The 20,557-nt window shown below is 39.6% G+C and overlaps 1 protein-coding gene across 7 annotated transcripts in view; it reads right to left on the reverse strand.

Moving 5' to 3' along the window:
- Positions 1–154: 154 nt before the first annotated feature.
- Positions 155–20,557, reverse strand: part of gpat2 (glycerol-3-phosphate acyltransferase 2, mitochondrial) — a 109,203-nt gene continuing 88,800 nt past the window's right edge. For 6 of the 7 annotated variants that reach the window (XM_037097156.1, XM_037097155.1, XM_037097150.1 and 3 more), the window contains 13 exons: positions 19,700–19,798; positions 17,918–18,000; positions 15,934–16,061; positions 15,752–15,822; positions 15,324–15,484; positions 15,060–15,163; positions 11,602–11,786; positions 10,928–11,005; positions 9,778–9,900; positions 4,777–4,897; positions 3,963–4,031; positions 3,574–3,629; positions 155–723 (listed from right to left, as the gene is read on the reverse strand). In XM_037097156.1, coding sequence (XP_036953051.1) covers positions 607–723; positions 3,574–3,629; positions 3,963–4,031; positions 4,777–4,897; positions 9,778–9,900; positions 10,928–11,005; positions 11,602–11,786; positions 15,060–15,163; positions 15,324–15,484; positions 15,752–15,822; positions 15,934–16,061; positions 17,918–18,000; positions 19,700–19,798 — 1,395 coding nt within the window. In that variant the 3' untranslated portion in view covers positions 155–606. Of the gene's footprint in view, positions 724–3,573; positions 3,630–3,962; positions 4,032–4,776; positions 4,898–8,531; positions 9,157–9,446; positions 9,507–9,777; positions 9,901–10,927; positions 11,006–11,601; positions 11,787–15,059; positions 15,164–15,323; positions 15,485–15,751; positions 15,823–15,933; positions 16,062–17,917; positions 18,001–19,699; positions 19,799–20,557 lie in introns of those variants that run through there. The other variant, XM_037097157.1, reaches the window with a different exon arrangement.

A 20,557-nucleotide genomic window follows, 5' to 3' on the forward strand; every position in this document is an offset into this window, starting at 1 on the left:
CGTCCTACTGGATCGACACTCTTCATGTGTAATTTATAATCTACTCGTTTCAGCTATTTTGTTGTTGTTATTAGTATACTCTGTAATTTTGTTCACCAACATCTTCTGCAATGTGCTTTGTGCCTTAGGACTATATAAATAAAACTGACTTGACTTGAAATAAGCCAGTGTGTTTATTGCCAGTATGAACAGTGGCCTTCTTTATTTCTTTAACTGATCAACTTTTGAAAAACAAGAAAAAGAGCAGAACTGACTCTTGATGTTCACATTACAAACAAAACTTGTGCGGCCTTCATTATAACATAAACATGGTCGAAACACGCGTTGCACCGAGAGTCCTCAGAGCTGATTACAGGGACTTCATAATCCTCGTCTCCTGTGGCTTTATGCTAATGCTATTACTAAAGATAAACTTAAAAATCAATGTCTCATCACTGAAAAATCAAAATGCAATTAACCTAAAGGCATGAGCGTCCCGGCTCAGCATGCATCATTTTTTGTAACACTTAACACAAGCTTCTCCGACACCGACAGAGGATGAGGTCACACTCTGCAACAAAACAATGCCAAGTCGAGGCCTTGAGTCGTGCTGCTCTGTTAAACACGTTAATTGTAGAGGTACTGTGAGATGAAGCGGTGCAGCTTCTGCCTGTTTTCTGACAACTGGAACAAAGGAGTGACACCCAGGAAGACGCCTTCTTTCTGACACTCCTCCGAAAGGACCTGAAGTGAACACAAACACTGTCAGGACATTTAGCAGCAACCACAATGCTTTTTATTCAATAACCTTCATTGTGAGCACAGGGCTTTTCTTATCTTTAGTGTGTTTTCTTTTTCTTCTCTTGCACAAGGCCAAATAAAAAACACTAAAGTAATAACAGAGATAAAAAAAAACAAGACCTTTCAAAACAAAAACACGCCCAAAGTGAACAAGAAAAGCAGGGCTGAAGATGTTATGTAAACAACATTGAACAACCATATTCTTTGAGCAAGGTCTGAAATAATGAGGCGGAATGAGCGAGGCAAACTTCACACTTTGTTCTCCTTTCTTTTGCTTAACAAATGCATGAACACTGGGAGCACATTTCCCCTTTGATTTGACCTGTGGATCCTAAATACCAAGCTGTCTTGACATCAAGGAGAAGAATTAGCTGTCAAGTCTTCAGATAAGCCGGATAATGACCATTTCTGACTGATAACCTTGATAAGAAAGTTAATACTTGCCTCATGAGATCTCTGCACATATATAGGCCAATGATGCTCTATTTTTAAAAAGGCAACGATTCCCAACCCACAGACTGATGGAGGAGACTGATGGGTGCAGACACCATCTACTTTATTGTGTTAAAAGGCTGAAAGGAAAACTGTGTACGCAGGGAATTCGGTTTATATAGTTTGGATTGAAAAGACTTAATGTCATTTTCTACATTTGTCTGGCTGGAGCAAGTGTTTCTCTTTAGTTCCTAGATTTTAAATTAGTGCCAATTGTTGATGTTGTCTTCGCCTCTTTTTTTATTCCCTGCTGTTGTTTGCAGAGTCAGTGCGGAAGGAAATAATAGATGCTCATATTCCGCAAGGCAAGACAAGCCATTTGCTGCCATCCCTCTTGCACTGTATGAAAAACAACTTCCACAGTCTATAAAAATTGCTGCTGCTTCATAATCCATCATGATAAACATGAAGGCTTTATCCAGCCTCATCAAAGTTTCTGTTTAATCCTTGGTTCACTGTGCCTTAGAGGAGTGTTTTCACATCGGGTCACCTCACAACCCAAAGGAAGAAAGGGAAATGTGTTGCTCAGGAATCCTCAAAAAGTCACCTCTAAAACATTGTCCCCGCCTTCAGAAACTTAATCTTACATAGTACTGAAATCTTAGCTCAATGTGCTTTAAAGGAATAGTTCAATATTTTAGGGAACAAATGTATCTGTTTTCATGTGAAGAGTATATAAGATTAATCTTGGAAGTATGGTTAATATGAAGCTATCTAGCCTGGCTTTGACCAAAGGTTAAAAAAATACATCTTACACCTAAATCATTGGTATGTTATAACTTACACATTTGCTGGATAGTTCAGAAATGCACAAGCTGATCATATTATTGATGTGTTAATCATTATCAGTCAAATAACTAGTACCTATGGCTTTTAAATAATTGTAATAAAGTACAGAATGTGATATTTGCTTCTGTTTTGTATATATATTTAAGTTGTCAGTTTCACAAATAGCAGTTGGAACAGATAACTTTCAATTTTATTTGTCTATTGGGCTTCTCAATGGGCCGTGTTTCAATTGTGGCATACTCATATTAACACGACCCAAAGCACAAAACCTCCAGATTCTACCAGACACGTCTGTGTGACTACAGTGATAACACAGCCAATCATCAGGTATAATGCTCCATAGTGGGATATGAAGCCGTCTGGAGGACAGAACAAAGCAGTGTTGCACATGTAAGGTTAAAGAGACATGCCCTGTGGAATCAAGGTGTTACACTTTACTGTTTTACGCAAGTAGCTACAGTGATTGTGTGTTTTGCTCTGAAGGACAACCAATACAGTGACCCACACTCTAGTGTGTGCTTGTATGAATCCCGGGTACAAACAGACGAGCAGTGAAGCTGCTGCTCTGCTGTGAAGACTGTGTGGATGGTAGCATAAAATGGAAGTAGCCTACTACACGTGAAATACAAAGTTCACCACTGATCCCAGCTGTTTCATTTTTTGTTGATGAAGTGTATTTTATTTATAAAGTTTTAAAAAAACAAAAGACATTCAACACAGTCTGAAACATGACATTGACAGAGCTGCAACAAGTAAGCAATTAATGTTCAAGTTCATTAAATGTAAAAAGGAATTATCAACTATTTTGATTATCGATTAGTTGATGTCAAACATTTGCTTGTCGCAGCTTCTTAAATGTAAGGATTTTCTGCTGTTCTTCTTTGATTTATGGACTGTTGGTTGGACAAAAGAAGCAATCTATAGGCGTCACTTTGGGCTGTGAAATTGTGATGATTGTTTTTTCACAAAAGAAGAAAAAAATTGTCATTCTTGGCCAGGCCCTAAATGGTGGTAAAGCTAACATGGTTCCAGACAACAATTAAAGTATTTTAGGTCCAAAAGAAAACAGAGGAAAATCACTTCAGCATGGTTAAGTGTTGCCTGTACTGACCTTTTCGAACTCCCATTGTAATTCCCCTGTGTCTTACCCAGGCAATTTTCTTTAAAGATAGACTTTTCTGCCTTAAACATGATTGGATATGAATGGCTCAAGTCAGGCTCAGTTTCTTTTGAAATTAGGTTAGATTCCCGTTCACAATGAGCTCAAGACTTGATAAATGCTGCCAGTAGTTGACCATTTCTTAGATCAGACTCGAGCTCTCAAGGGAATAGATTTATGTTAAAACTAAACTTTTTGGGAGTTGGACTGCGTCTAAACTTTCAGTCCTGAGTCACAGTTTGTTGAATGAGAGTGAATTCTCCGCAGACAGTCAGATTTAAAGACACGAACACACGCACGCACGCACGCACGCACGCACACACACATACACACACACAAAGGCTGTCACTCACCCCCAGGTCTATTAGTGTTCTAACTGCAGTATACGCAGCCTCCTCGGAGCAGCTCTCTGTGAGATACGGCACAAAGGCACACATGAATCACAGGAACAGACAGACATCCAATATAGAAAAACCAGGTCGGGATAACAGAACAAAGCCATTGCCAGTGGGATTGATGGAAATTTTACATTGAGTGTTACTGAAGGATGTCATTTGGGTATTTTTTGATTGTCTGATGTTTTTTTTAAGAAGAAGAGCATGTGATGAAAGTAGGGGAGCTGCTGACGTGTTACAACACAGACTGAATCAGTGGGAAAAGCCAAGGTGACAAGCTGCTGAAGTTATGAGTTATTTGTGTGTGGATGTGTCTGTTTTTGGAGGGGATGTCAGGTTGTGCTCACCGTAGTGCCGTTTCTTCTTATGTGCTGTGTCACACAGGTGGGAGTGTATCTGAGCCACAAACTCTGCCTCTGGAGCAGTAAACGTGAAAATGGAGAAAAGTGAGGACAGTCAGCTGATTTGACTCTATTAAGTTTTCATGGTTCAGTGACATGCTGTCACACTGAATATTCACGACTTGGTGGTTCAACAGCTTAATGTGAAGCATAAATATCAGAGACATGAAGACCACCGTCAGCAATCATTTTGATTTAATGGGGCAAGAATGTGAGCAGTTCTTTGGAGAACTGCAATGCTTATTTGATTAGTTTTCAACAATAAATTAATCGCTGACTATTTTGATAAACGGCTCATTGGTTTGAGTAATTTTTGAAGAAAGACACTTTTTAAATTTGAATTTTTTCTGGTTTCTTTACTCCTCTATGACAGTAAACTGAATATCTTTGGTTTGTGGACAAAACAAGTCATTTGAGGATCATCACCTTGGGCTTTGGGAAACACTGACTCAATGTTCAGCACCACTTTCTGACATTAGTTGACCAAACAACTAATCAATTCATTGAGAAAATAGTTAACAGTTTAACAGACTATGAAAATAATGGTCTTAGCCCTAATCCTTTGATTAAAAGAACAACTTGCGCTGTGCCTTTCTTTTTATATCTGCATCAAATAGGGATGCACATTTTAAGCAATTTCTTTTGTGGATAGTCGGCTGCCTTAACAATCAATTATATGCTAATCATTTAAATGAATAAGAAGTGGGAGTTTTACCAAGTTTCCACACAACACTGTCTCTTTAACATACAGGTAACATACCTGGCAGAGGTGTATGCAGATGGTCCAGTCCGGTGGTGGTCCAGCACAGCGCCCTCAGGTGACCTGCCAGCATACTACAGAGGAAGAAGAGCATCTCTGGACACTGACTTGGCTGGCTTATCTGCAGAAGTAGACAGAGACCATCAGAGGTCGAATATGGCAGAATTGAGGGAGGATGACAGAAGAGCAGTGATAAAAGAGCATTTTCCGCTATAGTGAGTCAGTTAGTCTGTGGGCCTCAGAAAGTAACACTGCTGCAGGAGTACAGAGGCACGATACTACGAAAGCAACACTTACTCAAGCATTGACTTGGGTGGGTGTCCCAGGGTCCAGTGCTTTTTATGTTCATGTATCTTAAACCGATTTGTCGAAGGCACACACTGTATATTGTAGATAGAAGGGGCAGGCAAAATGGCTTAACACCTGAGAACACTTAAAACTCTAGTCAGTCTCACTGAGGACCAGACTCGCTTCAGAAGACTTTTAGAGCACTTTGCTTTTTTATTTCCCTAATTATATCCTTTTATTCCACAACAGTTACACCAGTACAACCAGAAAAGAAGGATATAAACTCAATTCAATTTTAATCCTCCCATATATTCTATAACAGTTTTTCTTGTAGGATATAGTTATATGTTGTTTCTATCTATGAATTGATTTCATGGGAATTGATTTCCGATATCTTGTAAGCAGGCTTGGTTGATTATGATGGGAGTAACTGCCATGATTTTACAGGTCGATACAGTCATCAGAAAGCTGTCACATAGCATTAGTCAAAAAGTCTGGGTTTAAAACATGGCCAAAAGTATAGGGACATGTGAATGTCACACCAAGATGTGACTGCTGAACATCCCCCTTTAAACCATGGGCCATAATCTGCTCTCTCTTCAGGTTACAGGTTCTTTGTACAGGATTTTGGAACCTGTCTGCAAGGATTTGGCACAATTCAGCCACAAGGGGATTTTGAGGCTAGATACTGAGGTGGGGTGATGAGGCAGGCTCAGATTTGGGGTTCAGATTCCTCTGAAAGTTGTTGGATAAGTTCTTCCACACCAGTCTTAGAAAATCGTTTTATTTATGGATTTGTGCATGGGGGCATTGTCATGGTGAAACAGGATAGGGTCTTCCCCAAACTGTTGCCAGATGCTGAAAGCTCTCTATTGTCTAAAATAATATATAAAGTGAAATGTAGATTTCCCTTAATGGAAGTACATAAAATTATGTGGGTAGAGACCCACACACACTGTACCTTTGGTCATATAGTGTATTATGAACAAATGGCCATGAAACTGCGGTTCATTAAAGCACTTTACAAATACTTCAACAGCGTGAATGGGGCCATTATACTTGTGTAATATGTAAATATATGCAAGTTTATATTGTACAGTGCAGCTGGTCTTGAATTCTTTGGTCATTACATGGACACAACAAAGCCATAATGAAATTTTAAGTCTCTCGAGGGATGAATCATCATACCAGTACAACATACTGGACAGGCTGCAGCAGATAACGGCATTATGAGTTATGATATGATTCAAATGATGAAAGGTATGCATGGAAGTAGGTGAGGCCCCGATGGGACAGCAGCATCCGTCTGGTCGACAGAGAGGACGTCCATCCCAGTGGGCCCATAAACATGACAGGGTTTGGGGTGACGAAAAAATGTGTAAAATGTATTTTGGTTGGTTCAAGGCTACATTAGCACTCATCATTTAATGATTAACAGAAAGAAAAACATGATCGATTTATGATATAAGAATATAAAGACATTGATTTTTGGAGCCGTATATGACCAGGGATGTGATCCAAATGGGTTTAAAAGGCATTTTTTCATTTAATCCCAGCCTTAATAAAACACATTAAGTGATGTATTATACAGCGTGCTATTTCAAAGTTCATCCAATTTTCCATTGAGTGCTCTCCATTTAGCACCACAGGGTTAATTCAATCATTCTGTGAATACGCAGCACTCAGTTCACAGTACAATTTTAAAACAAACATGGCCGAGAGAAAAGAGAGTGCGGTCAGAACAACTGTCCTAAGTTGAGCTGCATGAGGAGTAAAAACACTATTGAACAAAAGGCAAAAAAATAGTAATGAATAAACAGATTTTTTTTTAATTCACAAATTGTCTCCGAAAGAATATGCATGTGAAGATATACAGACTACTATAAAATGCAACATCAGCCCATTAGATAAATCTGTTGATGTTGGAGAAGTAACAAAACAAAACAAAAACAAAGCAGAAATCAGTTTGTAGGCAGCAGGTTTTCAATTATATTTCTGCATATACCGTCATTGCTACCTGAGGAGATATTTTACTTGTCAGCTTGCATCGTCGAGTTAAACAAACAAAAGACGCCTTTGGAGAAAAACAGAGTTCTACATTTCAGTGAACAAAATTCGATTTCTTAAAATTCTGGCAAAAAAATCAGCGCATACATCTCAAAACATATTATTATTGTATCACTGCCAGCCTGCTTTGTGAGACCACCTGAAGAGAATTTTGGCAGGCCAACTGAGGAGGAGGTAAGGGAATTTCTTTCATTGTTTGGTGTGGAGGTGTGAGGACTGAGGGCAGCAGAGGTGAAGGCCTCAGGAAAAGAAAAGTGAGAGTAGTGGATGGAGAAAGTTTAAGATTAGAGTTATGAAGAGTAAAGATATATTAACAATACTCTTTCTGAGCGTACAACCTTCAATCAGAGAGAGGATGTAAAACCAGTGTGGAGGTGGCAGTGGTTGTACTGGACTGGGAACCAAATTGATTGAAACATATATAAGCATAACAATTGCTTTGGATGTATTCTTTAAATTTTACTGGAGTGAGTTACACTGTACCTTAAAACTTCTAACATGTTAAATAATGGCTGTATCCCAAGTAAGTAACGGTGATGACGCACACATCCGACCTCACCTGGGTCAAGGTGAAGTACAAATCGAAACAGATCCGTCCAGACACTGAATATTCCCAAAAATGTGTGATGACTCAGTGTTGAACCTTCAAGGTCTTCCTCAGGCAAATATCCATTTTAATAAAAAGCAGGCTACACAGTATACACAAACAAATCTAATACAAAAACCACACCTCATCCCAAACCAATCTACTATGTACATAAAAACACAAAAATGTCAATACAATAAAAAAAAGGTTTCCAGGTCTCTGAATTGCCGCCCACATCAAGTGGAACTGAATGTCAGTGTGTGCCTGTCCTCCAGCTTTTTCTAGTAGAACTACATGTTTTCATGCACAGAGTACATGTACATCATTTTGGGATGATGGGTGTTTATCATCTTCTAATTCCAGTTGAGGCTTTTATGTTCGTCTGTATATACGACCTGCCTTTTGTTTAAATGGATGTTTACCGGCTGATACTTCGATGGTCAAAACATTCCATTAATAGTAATTGTTCACTTTTTCATTAAGTTCAGACTGGAACATCACCTCAAATTTATGTAACAGGTGACTATAAAACAACTTCCATGCTTGCCTTAACTACTGCAGGCTTAATTAAAAACATGTTTCCACTGAAAAGTTTGGTTTAGTTCAGTTTGTTATGATTTGCAATGGTTACTTTTGCATTTCCATGGTCAAATGTTGTCGATGGTATCAAAAGAACAGTTCCATACCGTCCATAATTATGTCATCCTGTGCACTCTGAAGTTGGATTTCAATTCCTGCTTTTTCAGCAGCATTCTGTTATGTTGCCTCCATTTAAGGGTATTGTCTGCAGTGGAAACACAAAGCAGCTCTGGTGTTTCGTTACCATTACCGTGGTTTATGTAGGTTGAAAGTACTACAGCTCACGACCTCAAACTGATAAAAACACAGATTCTAAACAATAAAGGTCTCAATAAATTCAGCGCTTCTAAAATGTTTTCCAATGCAAGAACTTCGCTCAACCCATCTGCTAGAGACATAAAACATAATCTTTCTACATTTAAATGTCTAAACAACAACCCTAACCCTTCAACAGATGATTCATCAGAGACTGAAAAGACTAAGTAAACATGTAACGTTAAAACGTTATCTTATCCATGAACATTTCTGCCTGAGTCGGATAGATTTTCATCTGGAATGATGGTGGTTTGACTATAAAAACTACTCCCAGGATCCCACTATACTTCCCAATTGGTGCACATAATGAACAATTACCTTATATCTTTTTACCACTTTTTATTTTGTGCAATATTTATTTTGTGAAAGTTGCTGTAAATACAACTTTGTAGTTGCCATTTCCATTTGAGTTGATTAATGCTTGATAGAAGTCTTTGCACGCATGCGGTATGATCTTACTCCTCCCTTCATAAGTGCCTCAATCTGTTAAAATCAGCTGCTAGTTGGTATACATCAACATCTGTTTCTGCGGTGTGCCTGTTTTCCTGAGCAGATGCATTGGGAAAGATTGGAAGTGGTGACTGCCGGCTCTAAGCTTTCAATGGATTGCAGCATCAGGCATGCAATGTTTGATAAGAACAGTGAGTGTTAACATTACGGTTAAACGAAGGCTGTTCAGTCTACCTTGGAATCTACATGTGAAAAACGTGCATAACGTGCAAACCTACGTATGATGTTGATGATGTAACAATAAGCAGTTTAAATTCTACATGTACTTCACGACTGTTAAGGCTGTCATCTAAAAGTCACTTTGTAGAGTTTGTAACAGATGCACCTGCACTTGAAGCTTGAGCTGTATGGTCCCTTTGGGAAGTTGGTTGGCTGGCTTGTGTTGCTTTGAAAAAAAGATACATATAACAGCCATGACAGCAAGGCTTCTTTAAAAGCTGGCACATACAGCTAATTGCCATTCAAGTTAGTGACTCAACTGTGTAGGTGCTTTTGTAATGGAGATTTACTTACTTCAAAGTTCTGTTTCATGTGGTGTTTTCAGCATTTCTGTACGTGCCCTTTAACCAGTCACCTCGAGCGCCATCATTTGTAAGTCATGCCAGTATGGATCATTTTCCCTTTCATATATAACCCCTAACAGTGCTCTTGTGTACCTTGTAGGAACGCTGTTCCTCATCCTCGCGGTCTGAGTCACTCTGATAAGGGTCGTCAGAGGTGGTCCAGGTCAGAGTTTCCTCCCTCTTCCAGAAATCACAGATGGGAACGTCCCTGGGAATCTACATAGGATGGTGGGCAGGACAGACAGACAGCAGCATGTCTGACTGTAACTCCTTTGTCTGATAAGGCCATGTGTGACTTAAAGTGTTAAACAGTTTGAGTCTTGCTTGCATATTTTATTTGATAGATAATTTTCATTGCAAAATCAATCAAGATCAAGTCTAAGACTTGATTTTACACAGCACACTGGGAACATCAAATTCCAACCAGGAGAGAATAAACATCTATGTATACACCTTATTACCTCTCTGTAACATCAGAATCATTGTCTGCATCAATATCTGCCTATCTTTGATTGTCTCCACTGAGCTTTTATCATTGTCAGTTAATGATTACTCCGTTTTATTGTTGACTCTGTTTGTGCTTGTTATTTTGTTTCAATTATTCTCCTGATCTTTTGACAAGGCGGAAACTGTGAACACAACACTGACATTTTATCATATTTTATGTTGATAGCAAACAATTACTTATCAACGCATCCAGCAGTTATAGAGCAATGTTGTCATTCATTCATGTTTCAGTCAACCTTTCAGACCACATTTGAATTCTAAAGACTGTAATTACAATAACAAAATCATCATAAACAGACTTTATTGGAACACTTTTGCTTTGTTATGCAAGTGGCAATGGGAAATGTAGTTCATACTTTTAGTTAGTGAAAATATGTGTGAAGTGCCACAAATAAAACATGCAACTGAGGATAAACCAATGTAGATGGAGATTAGGAAATCAAAATAAAGTAGGGCTTAAATGATTAGTGGATGGATTATTAAAGGAAAACTGGCAATACTTTTGATGACTGAATAGTTGTTTAGGCCATTTATCAAAGAAAAATATGGTTTCATGCTTTTCAATGGGGTTAGACATTTTCAAATAAGTTTGCTGGTAAGACCAACACCAGACCATATGGGTAGAGTAGAGAGCATAAGTTATGGTATTTATAGATAAAATGCAAACAAGATATTTAAGATTTTTTAATAATTAAATAAAAGAAAAAGAGATAAAAATAATATAGATTTATCTTACTTCTTCCATAATCAGGATGCCACAGCGAACCAGACAGTCAATTGCATCCAGGGCAAAACTCTGGGATGACTGACACGGCTGGCGAGGGAGACAGAGATAGTGAGAAAAACAGAATGGGAGAGAGACAGAGGGATAAGCAAATGGGTAAGATCACTGGTGACTGGTGAAGAAATGTTAGAGGCACAAACAACTTCAGCCCATCAGATATCTAAGCAGACAGCTGACACAGAGCATAAGGTGTATAGCAGAGATGTAGCAGAGATCAGAGGACAAGAATAAAAGATGGCTGGCAGGTGGATGAGAGCAGGAGTGATATTTCTTGTGTGAGGAATGGGGTGAGAAAACATAGCTGCAAGCAGCGAAGACAAGAAAGAGCAGCTGCTGAAATCAAAGGTGAACAAACAGAGAAAGAAGAAGCATTTCTGGCTCTGATTTGGGGCTCTTAAAGTCACTCTGATGAAGCAGGTACATACACATCCACACAGATACACAGGACAAACACACACACACAATTTGAAAGCTCTCTCTGCCAGAGATAGAGGCAGCAGAGCAGGATGAATGGCTGTTCAGCTCCATTAAACATCCATTGAATGAGACACACTGAGGTGCGTGTCTGTGTGTGTGTGTGTGTGTGTGTGCATGCGCGCGTGTGTGTGAAAGGAATTCAAACTCACTGTCATAAAGCCTGGAGGCAGGAGATGGCAGAGCTGCAGGGCTTTCTCAGTCAACTCCGACTGGCAGAGCACCACATCGAACTCCATGTCACTTGTCACCTCCTCCCCGTTCACGTCGCTGGTCCTCACCCTGCTGCCGATGCCGCTGTTGGCCACCTCGCATAGCATGGCCGACACAGCACACGCTAAGAACAAAAGCACAAACATCTGATCATTTGCTCCAACTCTTGACGCATACACAGTGAGAAAACTGGTCTGATCTATAGTTTGCAGGTTTGAATCTTACCAAAATATCTCCAAATGTTTTGACACCGGACACAGTCTTTAGAAAATGGGCCGATGAGAGTTTGATTAGAAGGATTCATGATTTCATTAAATTAAAGTGTTTTCTCTTTATTTGGACTATTTATTCATATTTTGTTGCTTTCATGTGATGGTGGGAAAGTCTCGATATCCAGATGTTCATGTCCCTAAATTAGTGCCTTCACACCAGGAACATAAACCCAGTAAACATTATGGAGGCTGGTGGTAATTTGAGTTCAAGTGTCCATAAAGTGGGGATTACCATATGCTCCATAGACTTTTTTTTTTTAACAATTTACGGTTAGCAGCCATGTATTAATCTACTTCTGAGGCTTTCAGCAGCTTGCAGCCCTCTGCCCACTAGCTTCAGTTTGTATAGAAACAAAAGACATCAAGCAGCAATAATGAATCACACAGGCAAAGTAGATTCCTGCTCTTCAAAACACCACATTATTTTTACGTCCATCAATAATGCTAAAAAGGGGCTACAGCAGTGAATCTACGGCTTCACCCCAGTCTGCCGTGAGCATGAGATCTACAAACAAAGCAGAGGCTCTTGGCTCATGGATGAGCTGATAGAAGATGTTCATGAGGATTTGGGATCTAGGCTTCTGGCCACCAGATGATTACCATATTTTACTCAATCACATTTTGCTGTTCCAAATCTTATAGCCCAACACCCCAAAATTGGGCAATTCTGCCAAAAAGTTATGTTCAGTTATGTTCATGTTCAAGTTCAAGTTTTCCATGCTGGCGCTGACGGGCGCAGTGACTGCAGAAAGTGAGATTTTGAAAACGTTTGGAAAACATCCTGGTAAGAGTTAATAAGAACATGAACGTTGACTGCAAGTCGGTTACGAAGGGCTGACACATGAAAGTCTGTCTTGTCCATCAACCACCTTTGACCTTCAGAACATTATAGCACTTTCTGCCTGGTTACATCTAGAGTATTCCCTTTCTGCACTGGAATTAATGAGTTATCTAACTAATAAGAGCAAATTGCAGAACTGTTGCTAGAATTCTGCGATGGTATGCCGATATTCTGAACTATCCAGGACTCCAGGTGGCTGCAGAGAAGAGACACATTAAAATGCTCCTATTGTTATGAAATTAAACAAAGATGAGCAATAATCAAACTTAAACAATAGTTTGCAGGGCTGTATTTGCACGTTGAGGTTTTCATTCTATCAAGCCTGTTTGCAATGGCCACATTACAGGATGTGGGATGTCAAGAATCAAGGCGAATGAACTCAAACACAATCTGCCACAGCTTTTTTGATGCATGACACCAAAGAGTTCACTTATTGTTTTCCACGACGAATCTATCACACAATGGCACTGCTACAAAACATTAACAGCATGTACTTTCTTTAGATACTACATGTACTACTGTAATGCTACTGCTGTCTGTCTTCCTCAGGGACTCTGCAGTAGGGAACCTGTCATTGGCCACTAATTCCTATACACGAGTGCTATAATGGTCAGTTCAGGCTGTTTTGAATTGAAAATGAAAGTAGGATTCATTGCAGCACTAACTTGACTGTTGTATTAGACTGAATTAGTTTTAGCTGGGACTCCCTTATAAACTGGAAACTGAGTGTTTATTATAAATACAGGTGTATTCAGCCACAAGCCACTGCGCGCACACACACACACACACACACACACACACACACACACAGTAAAACATTCACTTATATGTGTGCATGAGTGAACGGGCTCAATGGTGACTGCAATTAGCTGTTGAATTTAATGGCAATGTGGTAAATGGTGCCTAATTGTTCAGGAGTAGTCTGAGCACTCTCATTTCTGCTGTTAAAAGGAGAAACAAGCTCTCTTCTGGTGTAATACAATTAATGATTTTTTTTTCAGTGAGGTGTTCAACTTCAGCAATTTACTATTCAAATAAATTCCTAAATATTTATAATGCAGGACTGTATCGATTAAATTTTAATTAACATCATGGATCAAAGAAAGGACATCAAAGGTTGTACCTCTGTGAAGTTCATGCATTTTATCTTTTAGAATTTTGTATTTTGATAAGAAGTCTACAACATGCACTCCTAGGGCTGAGTAAGGCTAAGATGTAGTGATCAAAGATGGATGACCTAATACTCCACTGGGCTAGACTAAGATTTGTTGTGTTAAAACTCGCAGGCATTTCCCCCTCTCTCAGAACTCCGATGGAACATGTACTGCAAACTGTTATTGTCTTGTCTTCCACTGAAACTGCAAAAATAATAAAATAAATTATTTTAAACTAATCTATTATTATTTTTTATCATCAAGTAAGTGCTGCCCTTTCTTAGCTATCCTTGACAGGAGCGAGCTCTCAAGAAGCCACGAGAGGTGGGGACAGAAGTGTAGCAAGAGAGGAGACAAAGTGCTGGACATCAGCAGCAAGTGAAAATGGCCTGTAATGTTGGAATATTTTCACATCTCAGTCTGTGAATTGACGATACATTTCAAACAAACCAGTAGTGATTGTGCCAAGACAAAGACTGTGTAAATCTGAATAAAGTGTATTCTACGACGAGTTAACAAGGCAATTAAGCTCCTCTTAGTTCAGTAAAGGCGAGAAACTTGAATTCAGAAGGCGTATAGTTACGTCTTTCTGCACATTGACAAAATGTCAAACAATGTCTGTTCATTTATTTCACTAACAACTGACATATATCTGCCAGCTGAAACTGGGGCTATAGCAATATTGCTTCTTGATTGTGCAAAGTGCTAATGTAAGACAGGATGGGCTGGGCAAGCTGGTTAGCATAACTTAGTAGACACTTGACATTATAAGGCATAACATACAAAAACTGTCAGAAGAAGAACCACAGTACACTGCCATTGGTGACCTGTCCTCATATCACTTCTTCTTTTTATGTTCAGTGGAAAAAACTCTGCTGCTGCGTGTACAGCACCCTGACACTGCTCAAAGCTTGGCCTGTCTTAAACATGCAGAATATTCAGTACTTAAAATGTCACGTGTCAAACTGATTTCCCACACTGACATGCCAACAGTCAGAGCCACAGCCAAGGCCTCCCACGAAAAATAAGGTGCCTGTAGAACACAAAGTCTCAAAATGATATTTAGGCTTAAATGTTATAGGCAGCATTTTTGTCAGCTACACAAAATACATGCAGGCAACGTCACTCACCACCAACAGCTTCTGAAATGAAGGCGTGTGTGACAATCTGGGCCTGCAGGGTGAGATGAAGTGTGGCAGCAAGAGAAGGACGAGGGATAATAAAAGGGTCCTTCCTAGAAGGAGAGAAACATAGACCAACAGGAGGAAAGGGCAGTAATGGACACAGAGGTTTCACTGAAAGGGAAATTGGATTTTTGATAAGCAACAGAGTTTTGCTGTATAGAGCTTATCAGTGTCCTTTTTTATTTTCATTTTGACAAGCAGAAAACCAACCTGGATGGCGCTGCAGCCATGATGAGATGAGGGGCGAGCTGAGAGAGGGAATAGTGGACAACCTCCACTAAACTCCCCCCAAATCCAACATCTCTGTTCCTGAACAAGACTTCATCCGTGAGCCAGGCGACATCATGACAGACGAGAGAAGTACTCACTCCCTGCGAAAGAGAGAGATGAAGGAGTTTAGTTCCGAAATCAGATGTGAGCATTAACCATCTGGTGACGTTAGTTAGAGACTGGTGGGTATGACTCAGAAAATCACTGTCACACTCTAATAAACTAGCATGGAAACCAATTCTGTTTATGAGACTCCTGGCATATTGATGGATCCTTGGAGAGGCAGGGGTGGATTTTAACAGTGGGGAAACTTTAACCAAGGGGAAAATTGCTCAGCAAACACACAAACACAGGGATGGTGCACTTGCCTTGCGGTGTCTGTACAGCAAAAGACTGGACACCAAGCTGGTGCACATCACAGCCATGCAGGAGGTCACAGCTAGAAGTACACACAAACACACACACTCACTTTACAGAGATAATGCAGAACAATTTGCATAACATTAAGAAAGATTTATGATTCAGCAGGGGTACATAATCCTGGACCCACAGAAGATGAGGTGGAGGGTGATGGCGATGCTGAGGTCTCTCTCTGTAGCCAGCTCTTTGAGTTCGGATGCATAATGAGATGAAGGCAGGAGCCACGACACCCTCCTCTGTCCAAACACACTCTCAGCTCTTAAAAAGACAATGTGAGATGAGGAAAGAAGGATGTCAGGGTGATCTCTTTTTTTTTTTTAGGCTGTCTCAACTGACTTACGCTTCCTCAAGATTTTCATGAAATCAGATCCCTATTTTAATACCAGATCTGGTTGAGATTCTTTCTGCAATACACATTTAATGTATTTACATCGACTGATTACGTCTCAGTTGGCTCCAGACCCCCGCAAACCTCAAGGATGAGCAAGTAGTACAGCTAATATTGTGCTGAAGGAATGAGTCCATATTGTGTGTAAGATGCTTATTAGTGATAACATTTTGGTCATGCATCTATATGCAGCCAAACATTAGCCTTTTTACTCCTGGCATTTATGCCTCAAAAATCATTAAAGTGGTATTCATATGTGAAGTATTATAGACTTGTGTAAGCCACAGAACTTAATTTCTTCAATTATCAAATAAAATCCAATCAAAAGGCTCATAGTTTTTAGTTGAGGGAACCGAGGTGATGCTACCTTGGTTGAAATGGTGCAGCACAATTATATTTCATTGATATCAGCCTCAGTGTTTTACTGTCTACTCTCTTAACCCTATGTCAGAGCAACCAAAGTGAGCTGTTGGTTGAAAAGTTGTAGAACTTAGATTTGTTAAACTTCAAGAAGAGATCCACTCTTGGCCTTAAGCCATCAGAATATGTTGCAGTAAATTGCATTCATTGTTAAGGGAGTTGCATAACAAATCATGTGAATCCCAGTTTAAGCGTTACTTGCCCCAACTGAAAAAAAACTGAACAACTTCATTTTATTATATTACATGCAATGTTTCAGTTATTATCAATTCATGCTTAATATGACATTTGTGGCTTAAAATTAGCTGTATTTCCATTGAAAACTTAATGGTCATTAAGTGAGTTCAGTGGATGACTACACAATAATTCTGAGAATAAATGCATCGTGTGGGTAAAATTCCACTGTAGACTGAGGCATTTTAGCGGATGCAAAAGCAGCTATATCACCCAAAAAAACGTGTGTCTAGTACATTTCATGAGCTGCTTATCTTATGGTATGCTGAAGTGATATGAGTGTGTTTTTAAGCGTCTTAGCATTGCATGTGTGTGAGAGATACAATAATGTTAACAACTAAGTCCTACAGAAAAAAATACTGTTCATCTTAAACAAGAATAAATAAACTACGATCTCTGGAAAATAAGTGTTTGTCTGTGAGGACTTTTAATTATGGCAGCTCTCACATCTGCTGCATTTCTTATACATGAAAACAAAAAAAGAGCCTTTACAAGCCGAAACTTCAGCATCTTAGGAAAAACACAGCGAGGAAGCAAGGCAGAGATGCAATGTTAAGTACCAGAGGATGTTAATGATGTAGACTTGCACAAAGAACTAAAACTGCTCACATGCTGGTAACAATCCAATTAAACTATCTCTCTCTACCTCTTTTTGTCATTCATTTCCCATCTCTTTAACTCATGCTGAGTTTTTTTTCTGCATCCGCTCTCTCAGAAGAATTAAATATATGATGGGAGAAGCCACTTTGCTCGTCAACAGCCAAGCAGAGATTGAGCGAGGATGTTATTTTCTTTCTGTTATCTTTTTCACTGGCAGACTGTGTAATGTTGATGGTAATTGGACCGAGTCTAAGAGGATGAAAAGTCATCAGAGCTCGCATCGTATCTGTGCCAGATTCAAGGTTTAGAGGAGAGTTTATCTTCAAAGTTTAAGAGAAAGTAACTTTTCAATTTCACAGATGTTAGATAAAACACAATTCAAATCCAAATCCAAACCCCATTGTGGTTTCTTCACATACAGTATAAAATGCTCACTCGTGCAAGCAGGTTTGTACACAGGTGGTTGGGTTACCTGTTGTGGAGGATAACAGGCAGCAACAGGTCCTGTAGAGGGAGCCATTCATCTACTCTGCACCTACCCGACTCGCACATCTCCTACACACACAAACAGACAAAAATGTAGATGCACACATGCCCATGTAGTATCTCTAAATGATCTAATATTTATGCTCTGGTATATCAAGCAGAGATTAAACTTTCTTTTAAAACTTTTAATTCCAACTATTATTGCTGCAACCCACTCCTCTATTATTATCATCACCATATGATAACTTCCAGCTCCACTTGGGAGCCTGTTTAATAGATACACCTCCGTCAAGCTAATGCTGCCCCACACTGAATCCTGCCTTCATTAAGGTCATAGTGTTCTGTTTTCTCAACTTTTTCAAAGAGAAGATGATTTCACTTACTTGTAATTTTGGAGGCTGCTGTCAGTGGTTCTCTTAAATTAATTTCAGTCATAGTGAGCGGTGTGCTCCTTCTGTTCCTAGACAGAGTAACTGTGCTCCATAATTGGGAGCAAATGCTGGTTCTGGTTAAGCTAACTTTGGCAAAAACCAACACATGCCTGAAACTTTCAAACTACATGTGTCAGCTTAATGGCCCCATAGCAGCTTATGAGTGACCAGAGCGCTGATGCAAGGTATCCTTGCTGTCAACTGGATAAAAAGTTCCCATTCATATGGCCTTACTCATGGCATTCAAATTGTTATGGCAGTCAATATTCAGTATAGTAAACACAACACTGTGATTCCTCTTCAACATGTAGCTGAAAAGCAAATGACAAACATTGAACCTGTATGTCAGTACTAAGACCAGGTTTCAAAACACATTCGCAGGAGCCTTCAAGGTCAGCATGATTCGTGACAAGCCTTATTCTTTGCCTATCCAACCTAACCTGTAAATCAGTGGGGTTAAATGTAACGAGAGCATGTGAGCTGGTGTGAGCTGTGTTGTCAGCCCTGTGTCACTATAGTGTAGTATTTGACGCCTTTGATACATGCCCGTGTCCCACATACACCCCAAACACATGCCTGCATCACACAGTCCACCAATCATCTGCAAATATCTATGCCAGAGCTCAAACCAAGAAAATCAAGCCAAAAAAGTCTGTTTCCCATGGACCCATCGTCAAACCGCCCAGGCTGGCTATTCCCTGGAGCTGACAGCAACACACTGGCAGTCCGAGTTATTTTAGTTGACCACCTGAGGTACCAGACTTTGAATTACTTATACTTTTGTTGGTGTTAAGGATCCTGAAGAGGAGCTTTTATTGTTGAAAGAAGACTCATTCATTCTAATTGAACTGTGGGCTTGATATTTTGGGGTTGAGAAAAAGCACTCTTTCAATAACATTGAGCGGTAGGTTGTAATCACAAACTGTTTAATATATGGTGAACTGCAATTCTCGTTGCCTGCTGGAGCTTTAAATTACCCAGTTGCTGGAAATTATAAGGGTCAATGTTCTGACAGGCATGGGCCTCTGTAGTTTTGCCTACGTACATTAGCTAATGTCAGTCAAAAGTAACGTGCTGCATTTATTTATTTCACTGCACAAGCACTTCAAGGTAATCTAAAAGAAACATTATGTGGACATGAGTCTTAAAAGAACAAGAAAAACATAGGGGTAAGCTGAAAGTGATACTTCATTGAATTAGCGAGGAAAATGTTTTGGTTGAAATGCTCACATCTCATTCCCAAGTGTATAACCTATGATGAGGTGATAAGGGAAGGGAACCTCTTCTCTAACTGAGAAGCAGGTCTTTCTGTTGTTGTTTCTGTTGTTCTGTTGTACCTTCAAAGAAAAGGGCTGAGCGATGTGGATCCTCACACTCCCTCCTGGTCTCCTCCATAGAAGAGACCACAGCCACTGCAACACAAAGCTTAAGCCAACCTGTAAGGATATGTAAAACACACACACACACACACACACGCACGAACAATAATGAGGCCATGCCTTGCCTTTGGGATGGTCATTACAACACCAGTACTTCTAATGAGCTGGATCTAAGATGAGCACTTAAATAAATAGCCAGTCTTAGAGTGCATGTATGAGTAGTGGAAGTGTGTGTACAGTGCGATGTGTGCACTGTGTGAATGACAGAATAAATTGATAAGGCGAGGACCTTATTATGCCAATTATTATGTAGAAACACCCACTCTCCAGTATCGTCTCAAAGTGCAGATAACAAAGGACAAGACTAATGGAGACTAATAGCAATCGACGTGCTTTGGAAAAATGTAATGCATATCTCAAGTAATCAACCATGCTGGCCAGAGAGAAATTAAAGAGCAAAGTTGTGAAACAAGACTGTCATAGGTGTACTCCGGATCATTTGAACATTTTAGTTCAGACAAACTAACCTACTGTGGCAGTGGTGATGAACATGATGATCTGCAATTTCTGGGACAATATGGGGCCTATTCTTTCTGTGATTTCTAAGGAGATTTACAGAAGGTAATAAGGACATTGGATGTAATCATATGCCCGGATCCTCATCCGTCTAAAAATATATACATCACGTCTGCCTGTTCAGATTTGAGTTGTGGCTCTGAAGAGTTAACTTAATTGGGTACAAAGGGTTATAGCCTATCTTAATTTCCTCCATAAACTGTGTGTCAGCCTCTGTTCATACTGTTGAATGTGTGATAA

This window comes from Acanthopagrus latus, chromosome 5 (genome assembly GCF_904848185.1).
Source record: "Acanthopagrus latus isolate v.2019 chromosome 5, fAcaLat1.1, whole genome shotgun sequence".
Classification (NCBI taxonomy): domain Eukaryota; kingdom Metazoa; phylum Chordata; class Actinopteri; order Spariformes; family Sparidae; genus Acanthopagrus; species Acanthopagrus latus.